This window comes from Peromyscus eremicus, chromosome 15 (genome assembly GCF_949786415.1).
Source record: "Peromyscus eremicus chromosome 15, PerEre_H2_v1, whole genome shotgun sequence".
In the NCBI taxonomy this organism is placed as follows: domain Eukaryota; kingdom Metazoa; phylum Chordata; class Mammalia; order Rodentia; family Cricetidae; genus Peromyscus; species Peromyscus eremicus.
Genome location: NC_081431.1, coordinates 19286237 through 19306599, shown reverse-complemented (window position 1 = coordinate 19306599; position 20363 = coordinate 19286237). Strand labels below are relative to the sequence as shown.

Sequence of the window (20363 nt, the reverse complement as noted above, 5' to 3'; positions counted from 1 at the left end):
CCAATGTTCTCGTAACCCTTGTGTACCTGAACAGTGGCACCAACATTTGACACTAGCCAGAGAAGCAATAAAATTGAGGCAGAGGAATGGGACAGGGAGTGAGGTCACCTCTCTCTCTCTCTCTCTCTCTCTCTCTCTCTCTCTCTCTCTCTCTCCTCCTTCTCCTTTCCCGCTTTTGTTACATGCACACATGTTTGTGTGCACATGTACTTGTTAGAGGTCAAGGTCAATGCTAGGCTCTTCCTCATTCATTCTTCATTGTGTGTTTTGAGACAGGATCTCTCGCTGGACCTGGAGCTCATCAATTTTATTCAATAGCTGGCCAGCAAGCTCTAGGAATCTTCCCAGCTACTTCTCTCCAGCCTGCAGTGACAGGTGTGTACCGCCATGCCAGCAGGCCTTTAACGTGGGTTCTAGGGGATCCGAGTCAGGTTTGCACAGCAAGCGCTTTACTCCCCGGGCCACCTTTGTAGCCTCGGACATGTTCTGTCAATTAGCAACCTGCCTCTGCTTCTGAATCTTTGCTCAGTTCTTGCTCAGAGGCATAGGAACGTGAGACCAACCCCGGCAGTGCATCTGGATCCTGTATCAGCCAACACCACAGTGCCTCCTCTAAGTGAATGGGCAAATGTTTTCTGCTTAATAAGGAAAGGAAATAACCTCATGCTGAGGTTTCTAAAATCTTTGGTAAAAATGAATTTATATACATAATTGTGCCCCCCCCCCCATTTACAGAGGTGCTTTCTTTTTCTGCATCATTTCCACTCTTTAGCATCATTTGCTCATCCATCCCCGTGTCTGCCTTTTTATCTACTAATCTCTTCTGGTTCCTCTTGGTCTTCCCATGCTTATCTAAGGTCCCCAGGATGGTGCTATCTTACCCGTCTCATGTGCCTTATCCCGAGTCCCTTCTTTTCCACCGGACAAAGTCTGGCCTTGTTGGGCACTTAGTAAATCACTGAATGAACAAAATGTCTGGTAATATTACAGTATACTCTTGTTATTTCTATCTTTAATTTTTTACTGCATTTAGTGTATATGTGTGCATGCATGCATGTGCACATCAAACTCAAATTATCAGCCTTGGCGGCACACACCTATGTGAGATGAGCCAACTTGAAGTCTGTTATTTCTATTTTCAGTGACCAAATTCTTTCTGTGCAAAAAAAAGGTCTTGTTTAGTTAAAAACAGAACAGATGGAAATGAAAGTTTGCGTGGGAAAACAAGGAGAAAGGAGGAGAGGAAGCCTCAGTTGGCTGTTGACTTGGGCTTTTCCTCCAAGAGTCAAAGGACGCCCATGGCTTGAGGCAACAGAGCTGGTTAGTTATTGCTTTGGTTGTCTTTACTTCCCTCCTTTGAAGTCAGTGAACTACTAATGTCATCCAAAGGAGCCACCTGACAGTCACTTTCCCGTCTATCAACAGGCATCCTCATGGGTGGTGAGACTAGCAAGAGCGCCACACTAGTGGCTCTGCTCTGCTTTCTACAGCTCTAGTATCTATCAGGGATTACTCTGATATAGTGGAACACAAAAGATCCCAGGTGCCCCTTTGCCAGCAATGCCTGAAGCTTTCCTTGAATTCTCTAGTGCTGTGGGATGTCTTTCTGTACACTGTGAATATGTGTTGCTATGACTGGTTAATAAAGAAGCTGCTCTGGCCCATAGCGAGTCAGGTTATAACAGGCAGGAAATCCAAGAGAGAGACAGAAAGAAGAAAGGCAGAGACAGAGGAGACACCATCCCGCCATCCAGGGAGCAGCATGTAATGGCACACAGGTAAAGCCACAGAATACGTGGCAACATATAGATGAATAGTTATGGGTTAAGTTAACTTGTAAGAACTAGCTAGCAAGAGGTCTGCTATAGACCATACAGTTTATAAATAATATTAAGCCTCTGAGTGGTTACTTTATAAGTGGCTGTGGGACCACGGGGCTAGGCAGACTGGAGAAACCCTCCAACTACACTCTAGGAGGCTGCCCCTGCTCAGAATTCTACACGTAAACTCTAAGGCCCTTACTCAGTAAGAAAACACATTAGAACATTTATTTTTGCTTCTAGTGTATCAGCAGGAAAAAAATCATTTTAACAAGATTTGGCCTCTTCTGGCCCTGAACAATTTTAATGAACTAAGTGTCTAGGATCGGAGGTTGACTAGATGGTCAGATGATTATGGCAAGTGAGGAAGAAGCCATGGACAACTCAAGAAGAACAGAAATAAAGTTAGCAAATGGAGTGTGCTCCATGGTTGGATCCTAGAGAAGCATTCTGTTTTCAAACAAAGAGAATGTATATACCTGACATCAGATCTTGGCAATCAGGTGCTAAGATCTTTATCTTCACTGAATGCATCAAATGGGAAACAAAATTTTGACTGAGAGAGATGAAAACAGGTTTTGCCCTCTGCTTCACAACAAAGCAATCTGTTGTAACTGCACTCTGAGAGGCAGCCCCTCAGGACTATTTTAGGCAAATGGGAGTGCCTGAAAATATAAAAGGTGTACTGAGTCCGAATCCATGATAGGAGAATAAAGCTAGACAAGTCAGGCTGGGAAAGTAAAAGGCAAGCCGGTTTCATTACAGCGATCAAAGGTAGAACTGCATTTCAATTACAAAGATAGTTTGCATGCTAAGCAGAAATGCTCTCAATTACTCTTTGCTAAACACAAGGTAAGTAGGCTGTGGAGTATATACTTGCATTGATAAAATGTTTATTGTGCATAAAGATAGAAAATATGTCCTGCCTCTAAAACATCATCCACAAAAATAAGCAGGGGCCCGGAATCTAAAGTCTAGATGGTTATTTTCCAGGCTATTGCAGGTCCTGTGTGCACTCTCCTTACCCAACAACCTGCTATGAGAGGAAAGCTGAGGTCCAAGCGATGGACAGGCTGATGCCATGGATAGGAATTTTGAGTCTACAGGTGCTTACAAAAACTCAGGGCTGGAGAAATGACTTATTCAATAGAGCACTGGCTGCACCAGCACAAGGACTTCAGTCGGATCCTTAGCATCCACACCAGAACCTGGGAGAGCATCAATGTGTCTTTAAATCCAGCACTGGGAAGGCAGAGAAGGAAGGATCCCTGTAGCTTGCTGGTCAGGCAGTCTAGCCAAATCAATGAGTTCCAGGTTCAAAGAGATATTCTGTCTCAAAACATTGGCAACTGAAGAATGATAACACACACACACACACACACACACACACACACACACACACAAACTTTAATCTTATATGCACAGAAATAAGGGTGCCAGTTCTTCCTAGATATTCCTTGCTATACAGCTAACACATTTCATCATGTCTAGAGCCTGAAGTCTTTGTCATCTTGAGTAACAAGAGTGACAGAGACACATCCATGCGGAACCTCTTGGGAGGTGTGCCTTTTCCTTGGCATCCTGAAGCTCTCAGAAACTATTTAGAATGCTGAGATCAGGCTATGTCCTGCTCTCAGTTAGTTCATATGGTATAAAATAGTGGGTTTCCAGGCTGTGCCTTGCCCTGGGTGACTATTTGCATCACTGAGTAGAAATACAGGCAGAATGACTGCACCTCAGTGAGCACACATATAACGCCATCTGTCCTGCACCATCCACGAGGCAATGGCTGATAACATATTACTAAAGTAAGAAGAGTGCCATCCTATTAGTTTACCAAAGTGAATCTGTGCCATGTGAGCACATTGGTATAACAAAATCATATCTAGAAAACCAGGCCTGAGGACTTACCGAGCACACTAGATGAAGGGAAACGTGTACCTTCACCTGGACTCCATAAAGAGGATAGCAGTCACTGTGACAGTGACAGCCATCACTGGTCTGCCATCTCATCACCCAGTACTCCATCTGTTCCGGAGTCTTTCACCTCAGTCCTCCTCCTTGCCTCTACGGATGCAGTGGTCCTGTAGCTCTCCTAGACAGCCCAGCTCAACCCTAAGGCTTGGCTTGACTTTCCAGTTGCGCCTCCAGCAGATTTCCAAAAAGATTCCTCCTCTAACTCCCACGGAGACTTGCTTGGCTCCTGTATTAGCCTCCTCTGCCTCTCAGGAAACTCTCTGTCTCTTTGACCTTGAACTCCTGCTGCAGCCGCTTTAGCTCCCCTGCAGCCGTTCTGAAACATTCTATGCATGTATATAACCACAGAGAGATTTACTGTGTGATGGTGCACGTGTGGTCAGAGAGATAATAAGATTGGGATAAAAGAACTTGTGTTTGCCCCAGCCGGCGATCAAGGAAAATCCGGACTACTTGGCAAATTGCAGCCAACAAACCCAATGTAGCGTATTGTTACTCAGTAAATGCTGACACTGGTGAAAGACACAGACACGGCCATGTGTGTTTCTGACCTAGTACATTCACAGTGGAGAGCCATTGCAAAGTTATGCCAAGAGCCAGGACTCAAGACAGCGTCTTCCTGTATCATAGCTGCAGCACTTCTGATTAGAAATTAAATCACCTACCTTGTCCATCTTCTACTTGTTCAAAACCATCCTACTGTTGAGGCTCAGAAAAAAACAAGAATGGAAGTTGCCTCACAAGGTCCCTCCCTCTAACCTTGTCTCGTTTCTCTTTCCAGCCACCATGCACAGGGAGAGGCTCTCTCCAGAATTGACCCACCAAAGAGGACTATCAAAGAGAAGACAAGACTGTAACCACGTTGGGACATGTCCATTTCTAGGCCTCATGCAAATCCCATAGAATCATATTCTTTTCTGTGTCGACAGCCCAGCCTATCTCCATAATAATCATCCACTATCCCACTAAGATTGCACCCACACCTGGCCCCGTTTCCTTCTCGTCTATGAAGATGAAGTTTAAGCCATCAATCCTCTGGCTTCCTGGTGTCTCATACATTCTGAGACTCCCTGTTTTTCCATGTCAGTACATTTGTTATAGCTTTTCTTCTATCAATCTGCTTACTGTGAGTTTTTTTCCAGGAAGCCAGGAAAGCGCAAAAGGACCTTCAGGATTCTGGGAGTCAAACCTAGCTGCTGTTTTAAACAAATGATAATAGCAGTGTTATTGTTCCAATTCCTCTTCATTTGGGTGGAAATGTATGCTGATTCTGGGCTCCTGGGCATCAGGCCTGGATTCCCAGCTAGGCAGCAGCTCTATTTGTGTGTGGATACATCTTGTGGCTTCTCCTAGACCAATCAAAGCATAAAAAGACGCCCCTTTTTTTTTTTAAGTTTCTTACATATGGCCATGAAAATTACTAGATCATTCACCATCTCTACTCCTGGCTTCAAAAAAGCAAAACAAAGGTAAAGACTACAGCCCCTTCTCCACTTGAAACTTGAGTTAAGGTGGGGGGTGTTTGGAATCTTTTTCTATATTTTATGAGAAAATTCAAGAGCTATGACTGTGTTTGACTCATTTAGTATCATTGCATTTGAAAAAAATGAGTGAATCAAACACTCTTTTGACAATATAGAATAGATCCACATCCCAAATACAGCAAGCTGTAACTCTGGGTATACGTACTAGACCAGTTTAATATGCTGAACCATCCCTCAGTATTTGCTAACAGTTTTCAATGATACTTACACAGAAAAATAAATCTCATATTGGAAATTTCAGGGCTGAGGGTGTGTCCCAGTGGTAAAGTGCTTGCCTAGTGTATGTGAAGTCCTAGGTTCGAGTCTTAGTACTGAGAAGGGGAGAGAAATGTAAAATGTTCTGACTTCTTGGAAATATTGCAACAAAGTTACCTGCTTCAAATTGAAGAGGTGGCAAAAATACCATAGTTAGGACTGGTGATAGAGCTCTCTCCATCCGCTCACCCAGATATCCCCACACTCTAACCTCCAATAGTAAACTGTATTTCATTAATGAAGATTACTAAGTCAAACTCATAGGCCTTCTGGTTCTTTAGGGTTTGGTCAAATCCAGGAATGGGCATATGCACACACCTACAGGACTCTAGAACAGACATCTAAGAATGTATTTGAGAAATAACTGGTTGGCCCATCCATCATGACCATATCAACATGTTCCCCCAAAATGCAAATAAAATTGTGCCCATATTCTTTTTAAAAATTTTTCTAAATGACTTATTTTATGTGTGTAGGTGTTTTGCCTATGAGTATGTTGGTACACCATGTGAGTACCTGTCATCAACAGAGGTCAGAAGGAGGCACTGGATTTCCTGCAACTGGAGTTATGAAGGGTTATGAGTTACCAGGTAGGTGCTGGGAACCAAATCTGAGTTCTGATCTCTGCAAGATTAACAATTGCTCTTAACCACAGAGCCAACTCTCCTGTCCTCCAACTCGGTATTCTTAACTGTTTAGTGGCTCTCAGTGCGTTTCAAAATGAAGCCCAGGTTTCTAAGTCCTGTGTGTGGCCCCTTATAGTGATCACAGCCTATCTCTCTTCCTTTGCTTCTCACTCACATTCTGCACTCTAGCACAGAGCCCAGGGCTTGCTGTTTTTAGAGTTGAGCTTGCATATCGCCAAGTCTTTGCTGTGGCTCCCATTAAGAAATAGCTAATAATCTTCAACAAATGGTGCTGGCAAAACTGTATATCAACATGTAGAAGGCTGCAAATAGATCCATATCTATCACCGTGTACAAAACTTAAGTCCAAGTGGATCAAGGACCTCAACATAAATCCAGCTACTCTGAACCTGCTAGAAGAGAAAGTAGGAAGTAGTCTTGAACGTATTGGCATAGGAGACCACTTCCTAAATAGAACACCAGTAGCACAGACACTGAGAGAAACAATCAATCAATGGGACCTCTTGAAACTGAGAAGCTTTTGTAGGGCAAAGGATACGGTCAACAAGGCAAAGCGACAGCCTACAGAATGGGAAAAGATCTTCACCAACCCCACATCTGACAGAGGACTGATATCCAGAATATATAAGGAACTCAAGAAATTAGACATCAAAATGCCCAACAGTCCAATTAAGAAATGGGCTATGGAACTAAACAGAGAATTCTCAACAGAGGAAACTCAAATGGCTGAAAGACATTTAAGGAATTGCTCAACATCCCTAATCATCAGGGAAATGCAAATCAAAACAACTCTGAGATACCACCTTACGCCTGTCAGAATGGCTAAGATCAAAAACACTGAAGACACCTTATGCTGGAGAGGATGTGGAGCTAGGGGAACTCTCCTCCACTGCTGGTGGGAATGCAAGCTTGTACAACCACTTTGGAAATCAATATGGCGCTTTCTTAGAAAATTGAGAATCCATCTCCCCCAAGATCCAGCTATACCACTCTTGGGCATATACCCAAGGAATGCTCAACCACACCACAAGAGCACTTGTTCAGCTATGTTCATATCAGCATTGTTTGTAATAGCCAGAACATGGAAACAACCTAGATGCCCTTCAACTCAAGAATGGATAAATAAAATGTGGTACATATACACAATGGAATACTACTCAGCAGAGAAAAACAATGACATCATGAGGTTTGCAGACAAATGGATGAATCTAGAAAAAATCATCCTGAGTGAGGTATCCCAGACTCAGAAAGACAAACATGGTATGTACTCACTCATAGCAGGATACTAGATGTGGAACGAGGATGACTGGACTGATACTCATATCACCAGGGAGGCTACCTGGAAAACAGGACCCCAAGAAAGACACGGGGATTGCCCAATGACAGAGAAATGGAATGAGATCTACATGAACAGCCTGGACATGAGTGGGGGTAGTGAAGGGCGAGGGTCAAGGGAAAGAGAGCTTGGGGGAGCAGGAGATCCCAGCTGGATCAAGAACAGAGAGGGAGAACAAGGAATAGGAGACCATGGTAAATGAAGACCACGTGAGAATAGGAAGAAGCAAAGTGCTAGAGAGGCCCACAGAAATCCACAAAGATACCCCCACAACAGACTGCTGGCAATGGTCGAGAGACATTCCGAACTGACCTACTCTGGTGATGGGATGGCCAAACACCCTAATTGTCGTGCTAGAAACCCCATCCAACAACTGAGGGATCTGGATGCAGAGATCCATGACTAGGCCCCGGGTGGATCTCTGGGAGTCCAATTAGTGAGAATGAGGAGGGTTTATATGATCGAGAATTGTTGAGACCAAGGTTGGATAAAGCACAGAGACAAATAGCCAATCGAACGGAAACACATGAAATATGAACCAATGGCTGAGGGGTCACCAACTGGATCAGGCCCTCTGAGTGGGTGAGACAGTTGATTGGCCTGACCTGTTTGGGAGGCATTCAGGCAGTGGGACCGGGTCCTGTGCTCATTGCACGAGTCGGCTGTTTGAAACCTGGGGCCTATGCAGGGTCCCTTGGCTTGGCCTGGGAGGAGGGGACTGGACCTACCTGGACTGAGTCTACCAGGTTGATCTCAGTCTGTGGGGAAGGCTTTGCCCTGGAGGAGGTGGGAATGGGGGGCGGGCTGGGGGGAAGGTGAGGGGGGTGGAGTGGGGAGAACAAGGGAATCTGTGGCTGATATGTAGAACTGAATTGTATTGCAAAATAAAAATTAAAAAAAAAAAGAAATAGCTAATAGCATTTCAATCCTGTGGCCAACTTGGCTGCTCCCTAGAGTCATCAGCTCTCTCCCGTGACTCCTTGACAGTAGCCACCTGTCAGTCTAAAACTTTCACAAGGCGATGGGTGATGAATGTGTTTCTGAACTCATCCATCTCAGATATTCTTAATGATCGTGACTAATAATTTCTCTTTATAGCTTTAGATTTAACACAGTCCCTCCATAACACAGCTTCTTGACAGAGAACCCATCCCATCCATCAATTAAACTTTGACAGATAATCCCAAAAGCTTAAAAATTCTGAAGCTATGGTTAGGCATTTCGCAGACATGTTAATGAAACATGCCATCAACTCTCTTGATCTTCTGTTATTTTATTAACTTATATAGTTTAGGGGAAGAGGAGATTTGATCGCCTTAGATGGTTGCCTTGTTTACAGACAGAAAAACACAAATCCAGAAGAGGTTTCCTTAACTAGTTCCGGAGAGATGTGAGGGTTTTTCTTTCTCTGATCCAGTTCCTCTTTCTTTTCATACCATCTTGTTCTTCTTTCTATAGTCTAGTTTATAACTGATTTGAACGCCCACTCTCGGTGAGTGCTATTAGAAGAGTATTATGTCTGTGTTGTATTCCTTCATCCCCTTTGTCCTCAGCACTTAGGTCCTTCAAACACTGGGGCAGTGCTCCAGTTGCCAGAAATCCAAATATTGATAAGATAACTATTTTCAACTCCAGCAAGCACGAAGTCTAGAAGAGCAGACTGCTTAAAATGCAGTGATTCGGATGTGTTCTCTCAAGTGTTTGCCCTAACAAGAAGTATGTCTTCCTGGACATGGCAAGCATCTCTGGGGTCAAACAATGAATGCAAATGTGATGATGATGTTTACAAAGACAAATGTCATTTCTCCATTATTTGCCTAAGTTGTAAGGGACCAAAGAGTCAATCAGATAAAGTGTGATTAAACATATACATGAGAAGGCTTGTCAAGTCTTATCATCTGTCAGGCAAATTGCAAAAGAAGTAAAGAAGTGGGGAGAAGGAAGAGGAGGAGAAAGAGGAGGGGCCAGGAGGATGAGGATGAGAGTAACTTCTGAAGGGAGACTGTTTTAATAGAATAAAACTATGCCCTCTGAAGGTATAATAATTTCTCTCTATCTATCTATCTATCTATCTATCTATCTATCTATCTATCTATCTATCTATATATATATATATATATATATCTGTGTGTGTGTGTGTGTGTGTGTGTGTGTGTGTGTGTGTGTATTTACATGTGTATTCATCTGTTGCTGGGCCTATGGAGGCCATAGGAAGACACCGAGGGCCCTTATTGCTTCCACCTGTGTGTGTGTCTCCAATTTAACCTCTTTCTAGGCTTGTGAGCCCATGGGATCCCCCTGTTTCCTGTTGCTAGGATTACAGATAAACATTGCTGCACTGACTTTTATTTGGGTGCTGTGGATCCAAACTCAGCTTCGGTGTAATTATCAATGCCTAAACCTGAAGGAATTGCAGTAGGTACAAAGCAATTTAATCAATCTGTAATGTTACATTTCCAGGCTAGATTGACTCCACTTCAACTGAGTGTGTCTTAAGTTGCTAAATCATCCCTTGATTCGACTTTCACTTACCACAAAGCAAGAGCCAAACTCAATACTCATCTAAGATCATGTTGAGAGATAAAAAGGCATTGATGTGAATGAATGTTTTGGGAGTTCTGGAACGTTCAAGGCTCAATATTCCTGATGTGTTCAAAATGGGGAGGAAAGTTTCTGTCTTAGCCCTGCTTCTGTGGTTTGTTTTGTTGTGTCTAATAACAAACAAAATAAATAACAACATGACGGATGACAGCCACATTCCAGACTCCTTCCATCCAGCAGCTCAGTTAACGCTGTGGGCGGAGCTAATAGTGTCTATTGTTCTGTTCTGTTCTGTTCTGTTCGTTTGTTTGTTTTTCATCTCTTTCCCCTTCCCTCCTTCTTTTACTCATAGCTCCTCTCTCTTCCTGAGGAAGGTTCTTGCTCTGTAGCCCAGGCTGTTCTGGAATTCATGGTCCTCTGCCTTAACCTCCTGAGTGCTGGCATTACCAGCATGCATGACCACACCTCCCTAGTCCAGATTTCTAACAGGATTTTTCACAGACCTCAAGAGACTTATTTTGCAAGACAAGACTCCTGTGCAGATGGAGATGAGTTAAACTGCTGGGAATGAAAACCCTAACTAACCCTGGTGTCTGTCAGTAGAAAGGGCATTCTGGCAGAGGTCAGCTCTAGATAGCATGGAAGCCCCCAAGAAGCAAGGTATTATGAGCATACATCTTACAGTAACACTATCTCCTATGAGACTTGTGAGATGGAGATTGGCAGAGAGGCTGCATTCAGCCATGGAGGTGATGCACAGACAGGTGCTGAGATCTGGTGTTCAGGGATCAGGAAGTCATCTGGAGTAACCACAGCAGTGGGTGGACATTGGTAAAGATGGGGAACATCAAGAAATGGAGCTCATCAGCATGGTAGGATATGCACAGAACACTACATGTAGGAAAGCAGAGGGATTCCAGTGGAATTTCCAAGAAAATTAACTTAGTGGAGAAAAATAATCTAAACCATTTCCTCAAATAAATATTGGGCTTAGAAGATGCAGTAAAGGGCTGGTGAGACTGCTCAGCTGGTAAAGGCACTTGACACCAAGGCTGGCAACTTGAGTTTCAACCCTGGGACCCACATGGTGTGGGAAAAAATTGACTCCTACAAGTTATCCTCTGACCTCCGTATGCATGCTTTTGACCTCCACAGGGATGCAAGACCTAACAACAGCAATATTTTCTGTTCCCTCTGACTAAGTCTTGGTTCTCCTTGGCACCCTGTGAATGGCTGCACAGAGCTACGATCCTTGCTGTCGGATGCTGGCAACCATTCTTGGCATTAGTCATGACTAGCAGGCATGGCTCTGCTTATAAAGGTTCCGTGAACTTTTTGAGAAATGTACACTACATTCAAATAATCTTCTTGGAGAACCAACCCGGCAACAGGAAATGTCAGCATCATTAGTCGTATATTAAGTTTCATTAAAATCAAAACTTTGAAATAATTAGCTTCTGCTGCTTCCCTGAGTGGTAATTATGGACCACAAGGAAGTGTCACGCTCACCCGGATTTCCTCTTTTAAAGCACTACATGTTAAAGATAAGGTATTATTTAAAAAATAATTTCAGATTTCTTTTTAGCTGGGGGCTATATAAACATCATTTTCTGAGTATGACTACTAATAAATATATCTCATATTTAGGAAATATGAATTTGATTGGGCTCAATGGTGAAATAAAAATGTTAATATGTGCCATTATATATGAAAGTCAAGTTTAGAGCATTAAAATGTCTGCTCTGAAATGTGTTTAGAGGCTTCTCTTTGCCTTCATTTAGAATTAAGCTTTTATCTTCTGATTCTAATTATTGTTGAAAGTTATTTACTTAATGCCAGTTAGGAAAATTTATAGTCTAAATTATTCAATTTGACTTTAGCAATTCCTCCACAAATTTCTTTTCTTTGAAAAAATATAGAAGTCCCTCTGTCTGTGACCGACCAAGACACAGCTCTGGATAGTTTCTCATTGCTCCTGCTGGCTCTGTCTCTTAGGGATCAGTTCCCACCTACTGCCACCTGAGAAGTTTAGCTAGTGATGTACAAACCCCATTCCTTCCTGACACCTCCTGTCCCTGGTCCCAGGTTAAGGAAGAAGGTTGTTTGTAAGGGAGGGACTTGTCAGACACACTGGCCACAACAGTCAAGTACAGGGCACTCCAGTCTCAGTATTTTGATCACTTAAGTCTTCCTGAGTTCCACTGATCCTAATTGTAGACTTGTGTAAATGAGGTTAGGTGCAGTCACATTCTACAAGGAGCTTGTGCATGGTTGAATAGGTACAGGCCCATAGATTCATGTGTTTGAATGCTTGGCTCATAGGGAGTGGCACTATTAAGAGGTAACCTTGTAGGAGTAGGTGTAGCCTTGTTGGAGGAAGTGTGTTACTGTTGGGGTGGGCTTTGACGTCTCATATATGCTCAAGCCACACCCAGAATCTCAGCCTGCTTCCGGTTGCCTGTGGATCAAGATGTAGCAGCTCTTTCTCCAGCACCATGTCTGCCTGCATGCTGCCATGCTCTCCACCATGATGATAATGAACTAAACCTCTGAAACTGTAAGCCAGCCTCAATTAAATGTTTCCTTTATAAAAGTTGCCATGTTCATGGTGTCTCTTCACAGCAATAGCAACCCTAAGACAGACCTGCTTTCTATATCACTGAACAGCCAAGGCACCTATCTGTCTGGAATTCATATGTCTTCCTTTGAAAAACTATATCAAAGATTATCCTCTTAGGGAAACAGGGGATGTTATCATTAAAAGGCAAACTTGTTGTTGTCAAGCTATTTCTTTCTCCATCACTCTGCCATCAAGAAGCAGAAATCAGAACTTTGTGTGGTGATATGATAACTCATTTTCATGACACTCTCTAGTTGTATCATCTACACTTCAATCTTTGCTCTCACAACCCTCAGTTGTTACCCCATAGAAAATTCAATTATGGAGATATAAGGAACTGACCCAAGTCACACATATTACCCCAATGAACTGTACTGTCCCAGTAATTTGCGCTTGGATTACATGGAAATTCTCGCCTATTAAAAGCTCAGTGCTGCGCTATAAAGTACCATATAAGATGGAAGGGTTGGTGGATGACAACGGGTGGGTTCTTGTTTTCAGGATTTTTTTTTAAAATCCAGCCTGGTATGCAATGAAAGGATCAAAAGTGCCAATGGCACCAACAGAAGCCAAAGTTGCCACAAAATAATTGGTCATGTATATGTAGGAAGTAGGAAATATATGAATAATCCAACTGGGTTGCAATTCTGGACCAGGAGTCTTGAGATGACAAGAAGGCGGGTGTCCTTACAAGAGGAAAGTCTGAAAAGAGGAAGACAGCAGAGGGATGTAAGCTGCCTGGGTAATGCAACTAAACTCCATCCTTATACCTAAATAAAAGGTACTGGGGGGACCGTTTTTTGAACAATTTGCATTTTATAGATCTATATGGGAAAATGTTGGGTGAGTACATGATTATCTCCTGTTAGTACAGTCACATATCAGAAAAGTAACATGTGGGATAAAGAAATAATGCAAACCAGACAAAAAAGATCATGGCGAGAGACAGTCACAAAAGTGTCAGAGTTGGGACAGCTAGCTGAGCATCATGAAGAGACCCAAGATTCATCATGGGAGAGATGGGCTAAGAGCGGAACAAGATGAATTATTGTTCAAATCTTAAATGGTCTTATAATAAAAAACTCAGAGCCAGATATCAGGGTGAAAGCTGGAAGATCAGAGAAGCAGAACAGCCAGCCACTAGCTCTTACCTCTACGAAATCCTCAGTCTAAAGAGAGTGACTTCCTGTCTCCTCATGCCTTATATACCTTTCTCTGCCCTGCCATATTACTTCCTGGGATTAAAGGCATGTGTACTTCCCAAGCAAAGCATGAGATCTCAAGTGCTGGGATTAAAGGTGTGTGTCACCACTGCCTGACCTCTATGTCTAATCTAGTGGCTGGCTCTGTCAAGTTTATTAGGGTAAACAACATATCACCACAGAGAAATTTGGAAAAGAGCATGGGAAGGAAAGAACTTGGGCAGAGGCCATCAAAACACAGAGAAAAGAGCTGCCAGCTGCCAGGCTGTTTCCAACTTTCAAGAGGGAGCAGACAGACAAACACAGGCAGTTTAATTTCTAAGGAACAGATCTCAGCAAAGGCTGCACTGGGCACATGCACTGTTTCTGGCAACACTACCAGGAGTAGAGAAGCCTACAGAGAAACCGCACCTCTGTGAGATCACAGCTGTTGGACAGTAGTGTCACTTGATACAATGAGTGTCACCATAAAGTCTGAAAAGAGCCAGAGAAGGGATGAGGCATTGAGAGGAGCCTGAGTAAGTACAGAAGGTGAGGCTGATGATGGCCTCTGGGAGCACCTACAGACCACAGCATTTCTCCCTGCTGGGCTGCGTCAGTCTCAGTCTCGGGGATGGATATCTGTTGGAACAGCCTGCTCATTTTTACTAGTGGCATCTGTGCCTGGAGTTTCAAAAAAACAGCTAGAAAACATGGAGCTCAAACACTTTGAGGACAAGGATGGGAGGACCAGGGTAAAAATTAACATTGTGCTTCAAAGAGGCAAGCCACGCTTGGTGTGGCGATATTTTATTTGTGCTGAAATGTGGTGATATTTTATTTGTATGTTAATAAATAAAGTTGCCTGGAGATCAGAGGACATAGATAGCCAGTCATAAACAAAAATCAGGCGGTAGTAAGCACATGCCCTTAATCCGATCACATGGCAGGCAGAGTCTCTGTGTGTTCAAAGACACAGCCAAGCGTGGTGACCCACGCTTTTAATCCCAGTACCAACCATAGAGACCTGGAGGTCTGTACAGGCAGGCAGTGACAAGGAAGTGAGGTGGCTGGGTTAAGAGCCAATGAGAAGGCAGCAAGGCAATAAAGGCACAAGTTAGACAGGAAGAAGCTGGTTCTTTTGAGAAGCTACAGCTGCGTGGTGAGCTAAGGTTAGCTGGTAGCGATCACTATTTCTCTGATCTCTATGGCTTTCACCCCTGTATTTAGCTCTGTGTTTCTTATTTAATAAGACTGTTTAGAAATTCGTCTATAACTTGGTGCTGGAGAAAGCACAGAGATGTGTACATTGTGGTCTAGTGGAATGCCACGGCAAATTAAAACAGAAGAACCTAGCCAGTGTGGCAGCTCGTGTGCTTGGGAGGCACAGGCAGGAAAATCAGCAGGGCAAGGCCCGCTGAGGTTACATAAAACCCTTTCTCAAAAAAATGAAACAAAACAAAACAACAAAAACAAAAACAAACAAGCAAAGGAACACTTAAAAGGGACAGATACATATAGGGGAAGCTTATGGAATGAAGACTGAATATACAAAAGTGTAACAGCCATGCCATAGTGAGAACACAACTCAACTCTGGCCGTAACTTATAGCGACTTTCCCAGGAAACCAACTCCCTGGGCCACCAGGCCAGGCCCGCAGGAAGTGAGACTGCTATCTCCAGCGACGGTGCAGGCATCTAAACAACAATTTAGATGACACTGGCCCCAAGTGGCCAGGAATTAGTGACATGTTTACCATCCCAACTCTGGGAAGTTTCTGAGTCCATGCTGCCACTGAGTAGCATGTCACCTGTTGCTCATAAACTCCATTTAAGTGTTTGGTGGCAGGGCCTCTTGAAAGAGCCATGTGGTTTTCTGGCACAGCCATATCTGAATGGAATGGCAGAAGTCATAAAGCCAGCACAGCTGCTTGACAAAGATCCAGCAGAGCTGAGCCACATGATGGCTGCCAGGCCACCTTTGGTTTTTATCTCCACCTGTTACATACTTTGGGCACTTTTAATATTTGTACATTTGAGGATATTGGATTAATGGAAAATTCCTTATGAATCATTTATGCCTTCTCCCAGGAATGCTGCTTCTAAGCTTATCCAGGAAAGTCCTGAACATAGTATCCTCCCTCCCCCACTTTGAGGGAGCTATCTTTATCTACTTGAAGGTCTTCGTTATGCCTTGGAGGTTGTGATACATAAAGAAGAAGCCAGAAGTCTCTTCATGAGGCTATGAGACATTCTTGAAACATCTCTCCCTGTACTTACACTAGAACAAGATATTCAAAACAAAGTAAATTCAAAAAGGCCAACAAGATTCAGTGGGCTAGAGGAATTGTCCACAGTTCAGATTACAAGCCTCTTCCCACTGTACACTCAGACAATTATGTGACATACAACTCTGACCTACACAAAGACATATTGATGAACAAAGTGTGGAGTGGAAAGATGATAAAAGTATGAGATGTTAGGACCTCCCTCTCTTAGAAGTTAGCTCATGTAGAGCCACTATAATGTTATATGACCAAGGAACAACAGAATGCCAGGATTAGACGTATAGATAAATTCTATAAGGATATAAATGTGAACATAGATTGTATTATGCCAGAATTTGAATAATAACTGCATCAGCTTTAGCCTGAGGATTTTTCCTGGGCACTCTGACCACTAAGAGTTAATAATACACTGCTTGGGACATGGCAAAATGCCCAGGATGGTTGAAGATTTTGTTTTGGTCTAATGTCCTTGAAGCAACCAAAACAACCAGCCTGAGCACAGACTGTCATATGCCTCTAGATTCTCAAAAATTGGGTTATGGGGTTAATGAGTAAGAACGATAACTCTGTTTATTAATGATGTCAAAACTTGAGAGAAAATGATTAGAAATGATAACTCTGTTCTGTCATAGTTTATTAATGATGACTAAAAGATGAGCAAAAGGAAGTGAAACACATGTCCAAAACCAAAAATGATGTGATCTATGTTTTGGAACATCATGAATTTATCCCTGCTAACTAAATTCTGTATAAATAAAGAAACACTCTGGCTGCTAGTCAGTCAGGCTGCAAGATTCTCTCGACCACCATGGCCTGGCTCACTTCTTTCCCCGTTTCCCCACTGATTCCTTACACCCTCTTCAGGACCCATCCACCGCCACTGGGATGGCTGCAGTTTTCACCATTAGCACTGAGTCAGGAACCTGTCTCTTAAAGGAGCCGTGCCTCTGCTTACTGCTAGCAAACAGAGCCTACCCAAGAAAAAGCAGTTACCAAGAAGTCAAGTTTTTGTGTGTTTAGAATCCTTTTTAAAGCTTTTTCAGGCTTTATGTGGAAATGCTGGCTGGACCTTTGGGTGCCATATGTAACCAGAAGTTTCCTGTCCCAACCACCCAGGTCCCAAATAACTGATTCAGAAACTGAATATGAATTATAGATGCTCAGCCAATAGCTCAGGCTTGTTACTAGCTAACTCTTACACTTAAATTAAGCCATATTTCTATTTATGCTTTGCCACGTGGCTCATGGCTTGGTACCTCATTTTCTACATGTCCTGCTTGCCCAGCAGCTGACTGGTGTCTCCCCTACTCTCCTGACTCTGCCCTTCTTCTTCCCGTCATTCTGTCTGCTTCAGGCTGTCTTTCCCAATCTCTTCTTGCCCTGTTATCAACCAATTAGTTTATTATTATTATTATTAACAATGAGCATAATCCACAGCTAGTAACTCCCAGTTTTCCTGATTTTACCCCTACTTCAGACCCAGGGCCAACCAGAGAAAGCAAAACATACTTCCTCTAAACAGTCACAAATCATGCTGACCACCTTATTCTGCCCCACATGGGCAGCCTCCCGTTTGAGAGGCTATAGCCGCCTTCCTCTCATTTCTATGCCCACTTCAGAATCTCTGGGAAGCGCAGTGGTAGTGTTGACTCCCTTGTTACAGTAAGCTTTTGCTACAATAAGCTCTGAATGTACCCTGTGTTCCCATGAGGTGGGTATTCATATATTTCCACAGAACCAAAGACTAAAATCAGGCTAAAATAATGATCTCAGTTAAACTGTTCTCCTATTAGCCAAATAAAGAAATGTACTTATGACACACATTTCTAATATTGAGGATAGAAATCCAAATGGGTGGCTATTTCTTATGTCCTTTGCTCTGTATATAATACTAGTTGCCTGGTAACTAGATTGCAATGTATCAAAGGTGGGGAGGAAAAGTCCATTGCTTTTAAGAACATTTCTTAACGCTAGAACATTCAACTTCCAGACAAAATATCCAGGGTAAAATGTGTGTACCCATTACCACGCTGCTGTCCACATGACCTCTTTTTAGCAGATGTCACTGTAAAGCTGAACTGAGGTCACCAAATTCTGATAGCAATTATGAAGTAGGGCTGAGCACGAATTTAAATTGTAGCTTACATAAGCTTGAGCATTCATGCTTTCTAGCTTGACGTCGACAACAGCTTCTTCTTGGGATGTTTCTACTTCAATCCCCAACCTCAAAATTTTAAAAGGTAGGATGGTTCAGTGGGTAAAAGTGTTTGCTGCAGAGCCTCATGACCTGAGTTCAGTCACTGGAAGGAGAGAATCAACTCTGGTGGGTTGTTCTCTGACCTCCACTTGAAATCTCTGGGACATGTGCCCACATATTTACAAATGCACGCACACACGCGCGCACGCACACACGTACACAACACACACACACACACACACACACATACATGCATACATATATACACACAAAATGTAAACAGTCACAGTTCAGGGAAGAGTGGAAAAGGAGACTTCTTGTGCTGATAGCTCCACAGGTAAGGAAGAATCCCAGGGAGATGCTATACAACATAATTGATGTCACACAATATAATCATGTATATATACAGAAGAATGGAGACATGCTCTAAGAAACACATTCTTAGTTGATTCCATCACCACGAGAATAGCACAGTGTATTTGCCTATCTGCCAGTAGGCAAAGAATCTTATGGGACCCCTGACATATATGAATTACTGAAATTTCAAGATATGCCCTGTGATAGCAATTGGTTAGTAAAGCTGTTGTAACATTTAGATTAAAATGAATAAGCAAACAAAACAACTGTGTGCTAAGCCAAGGCCAACTTGGGAAACTCCTATTCTTACCTGATAATAATATATCCTGAGATGCATGTGTTAACTTCTGCATAAACAACTAGAACATGTTCTCTGTCCATTTGGGCACTTGCATTTGCCAGGCTTTATCAGAGAGTGGATCAAAATGTCCTACACAGAAGTCTCCAGAAATGCAGGCTGTCAAATATTTTATTTGGTCAATTGCCTCTCTGTATAGACTAGGGCCAGGTTGTCAAGCGAATGAAATCATTAATCTTTCTTAGTGCCTGACCTAGTAAACACAAGCATCTCTGAGGAGAGAGTGAGGCCGCAGCTAAGTCTTGCTGAAAGCAGATGCAAGGAGACATTTCTCTCCTCCGTGTCCAGGCCCCTCCCTGACTTTCTCACCCATTCCCTAAAAGAGAATTTTTGGTTGTTACCTCTTACCGACATTTATTTTGGCAATTTTTCTCTGAGAGTCCATCTTCATCTTCTCCCATGATGTCCACAGCTGAGAATATCAGCGCGACCAGAACCGCAAAGCAGCAGACCAGAGCGAAGATCACAATGCACTTCTGCTGGGACTAGAAAGTGAGAGGGGGAAGAACCATCAGGAGCTGAGGGCATGAAGACACACAAGCCCTGAGACATTTCAAAACACCACCGTGCATCCTTTGGAAATCCTTAACACATAGTAGCTAGAAAGAGGTCACTCTCCGGGAGCAAACACCAGAGATTTTTATGTTTATTTCACAACATAGCCTTCATCCCCTAGTAGATTATGTTATGGCATGCTAAACATCTCACAGTGGTACCCAGACTTCAGAACCAGCCTGTCCTCTTTTCCAGCCCAAATACAGGCTACAAATGATGTACAAATGATGGCGATGGCTACACGCTCTGGAAGCAGAGATGCCAGCGTGGCGGGCTATGCAACGGACATACTTCCTCACTCGCTGCCATGAATAACATTCACACATTTGATTTTCAATTAGAAGCTGAAGGTCCTGACTGTCCAAGCCACTAGTGGTCCCCATCTTCAAGTCCAAGCAATGTAATTGCAGGTGCCCCTGTTTCTATGGCTAAGGGTAGTAGTAGAAGGCGGTAACTGGGTGAGAACTGTGAGCACAAGGAAGAATGTTTATTGTCTGCTTTCCCTATGCGGGGGCCTGAATGGTTGTGCCCAACTCCCAAGTTCAAGTTAAAATGTCACCCCACCCTACTCCTGCCCCACTCCCACTCCACCCCCACCCCAATGATGGCTTTTGGGGCCAGGGTCTTTTTGAAGACTATTAGGTTGTGAGAGCAGAGCCATCTTAATTGGAGAGATGACCTTAAAAGT

The 20363-nt window shown here is 43.1% G+C and overlaps 1 protein-coding gene across 1 annotated transcript in view; it reads right to left on the bottom strand.

Moving 5' to 3' along the window:
• Pld5 (phospholipase D family member 5) overlaps window positions 1-20363 on the bottom strand; it is a 216312-nt gene that overhangs the window by 153398 nt on the left and 42551 nt on the right. The window contains exon 2 of the mRNA XM_059281047.1: window positions 19469-19605. Within this exon, the coding sequence (XP_059137030.1) occupies window positions 19469-19605 (137 nt within the window). The remainder of the gene's footprint in view (window positions 1-19468; window positions 19606-20363) is intronic.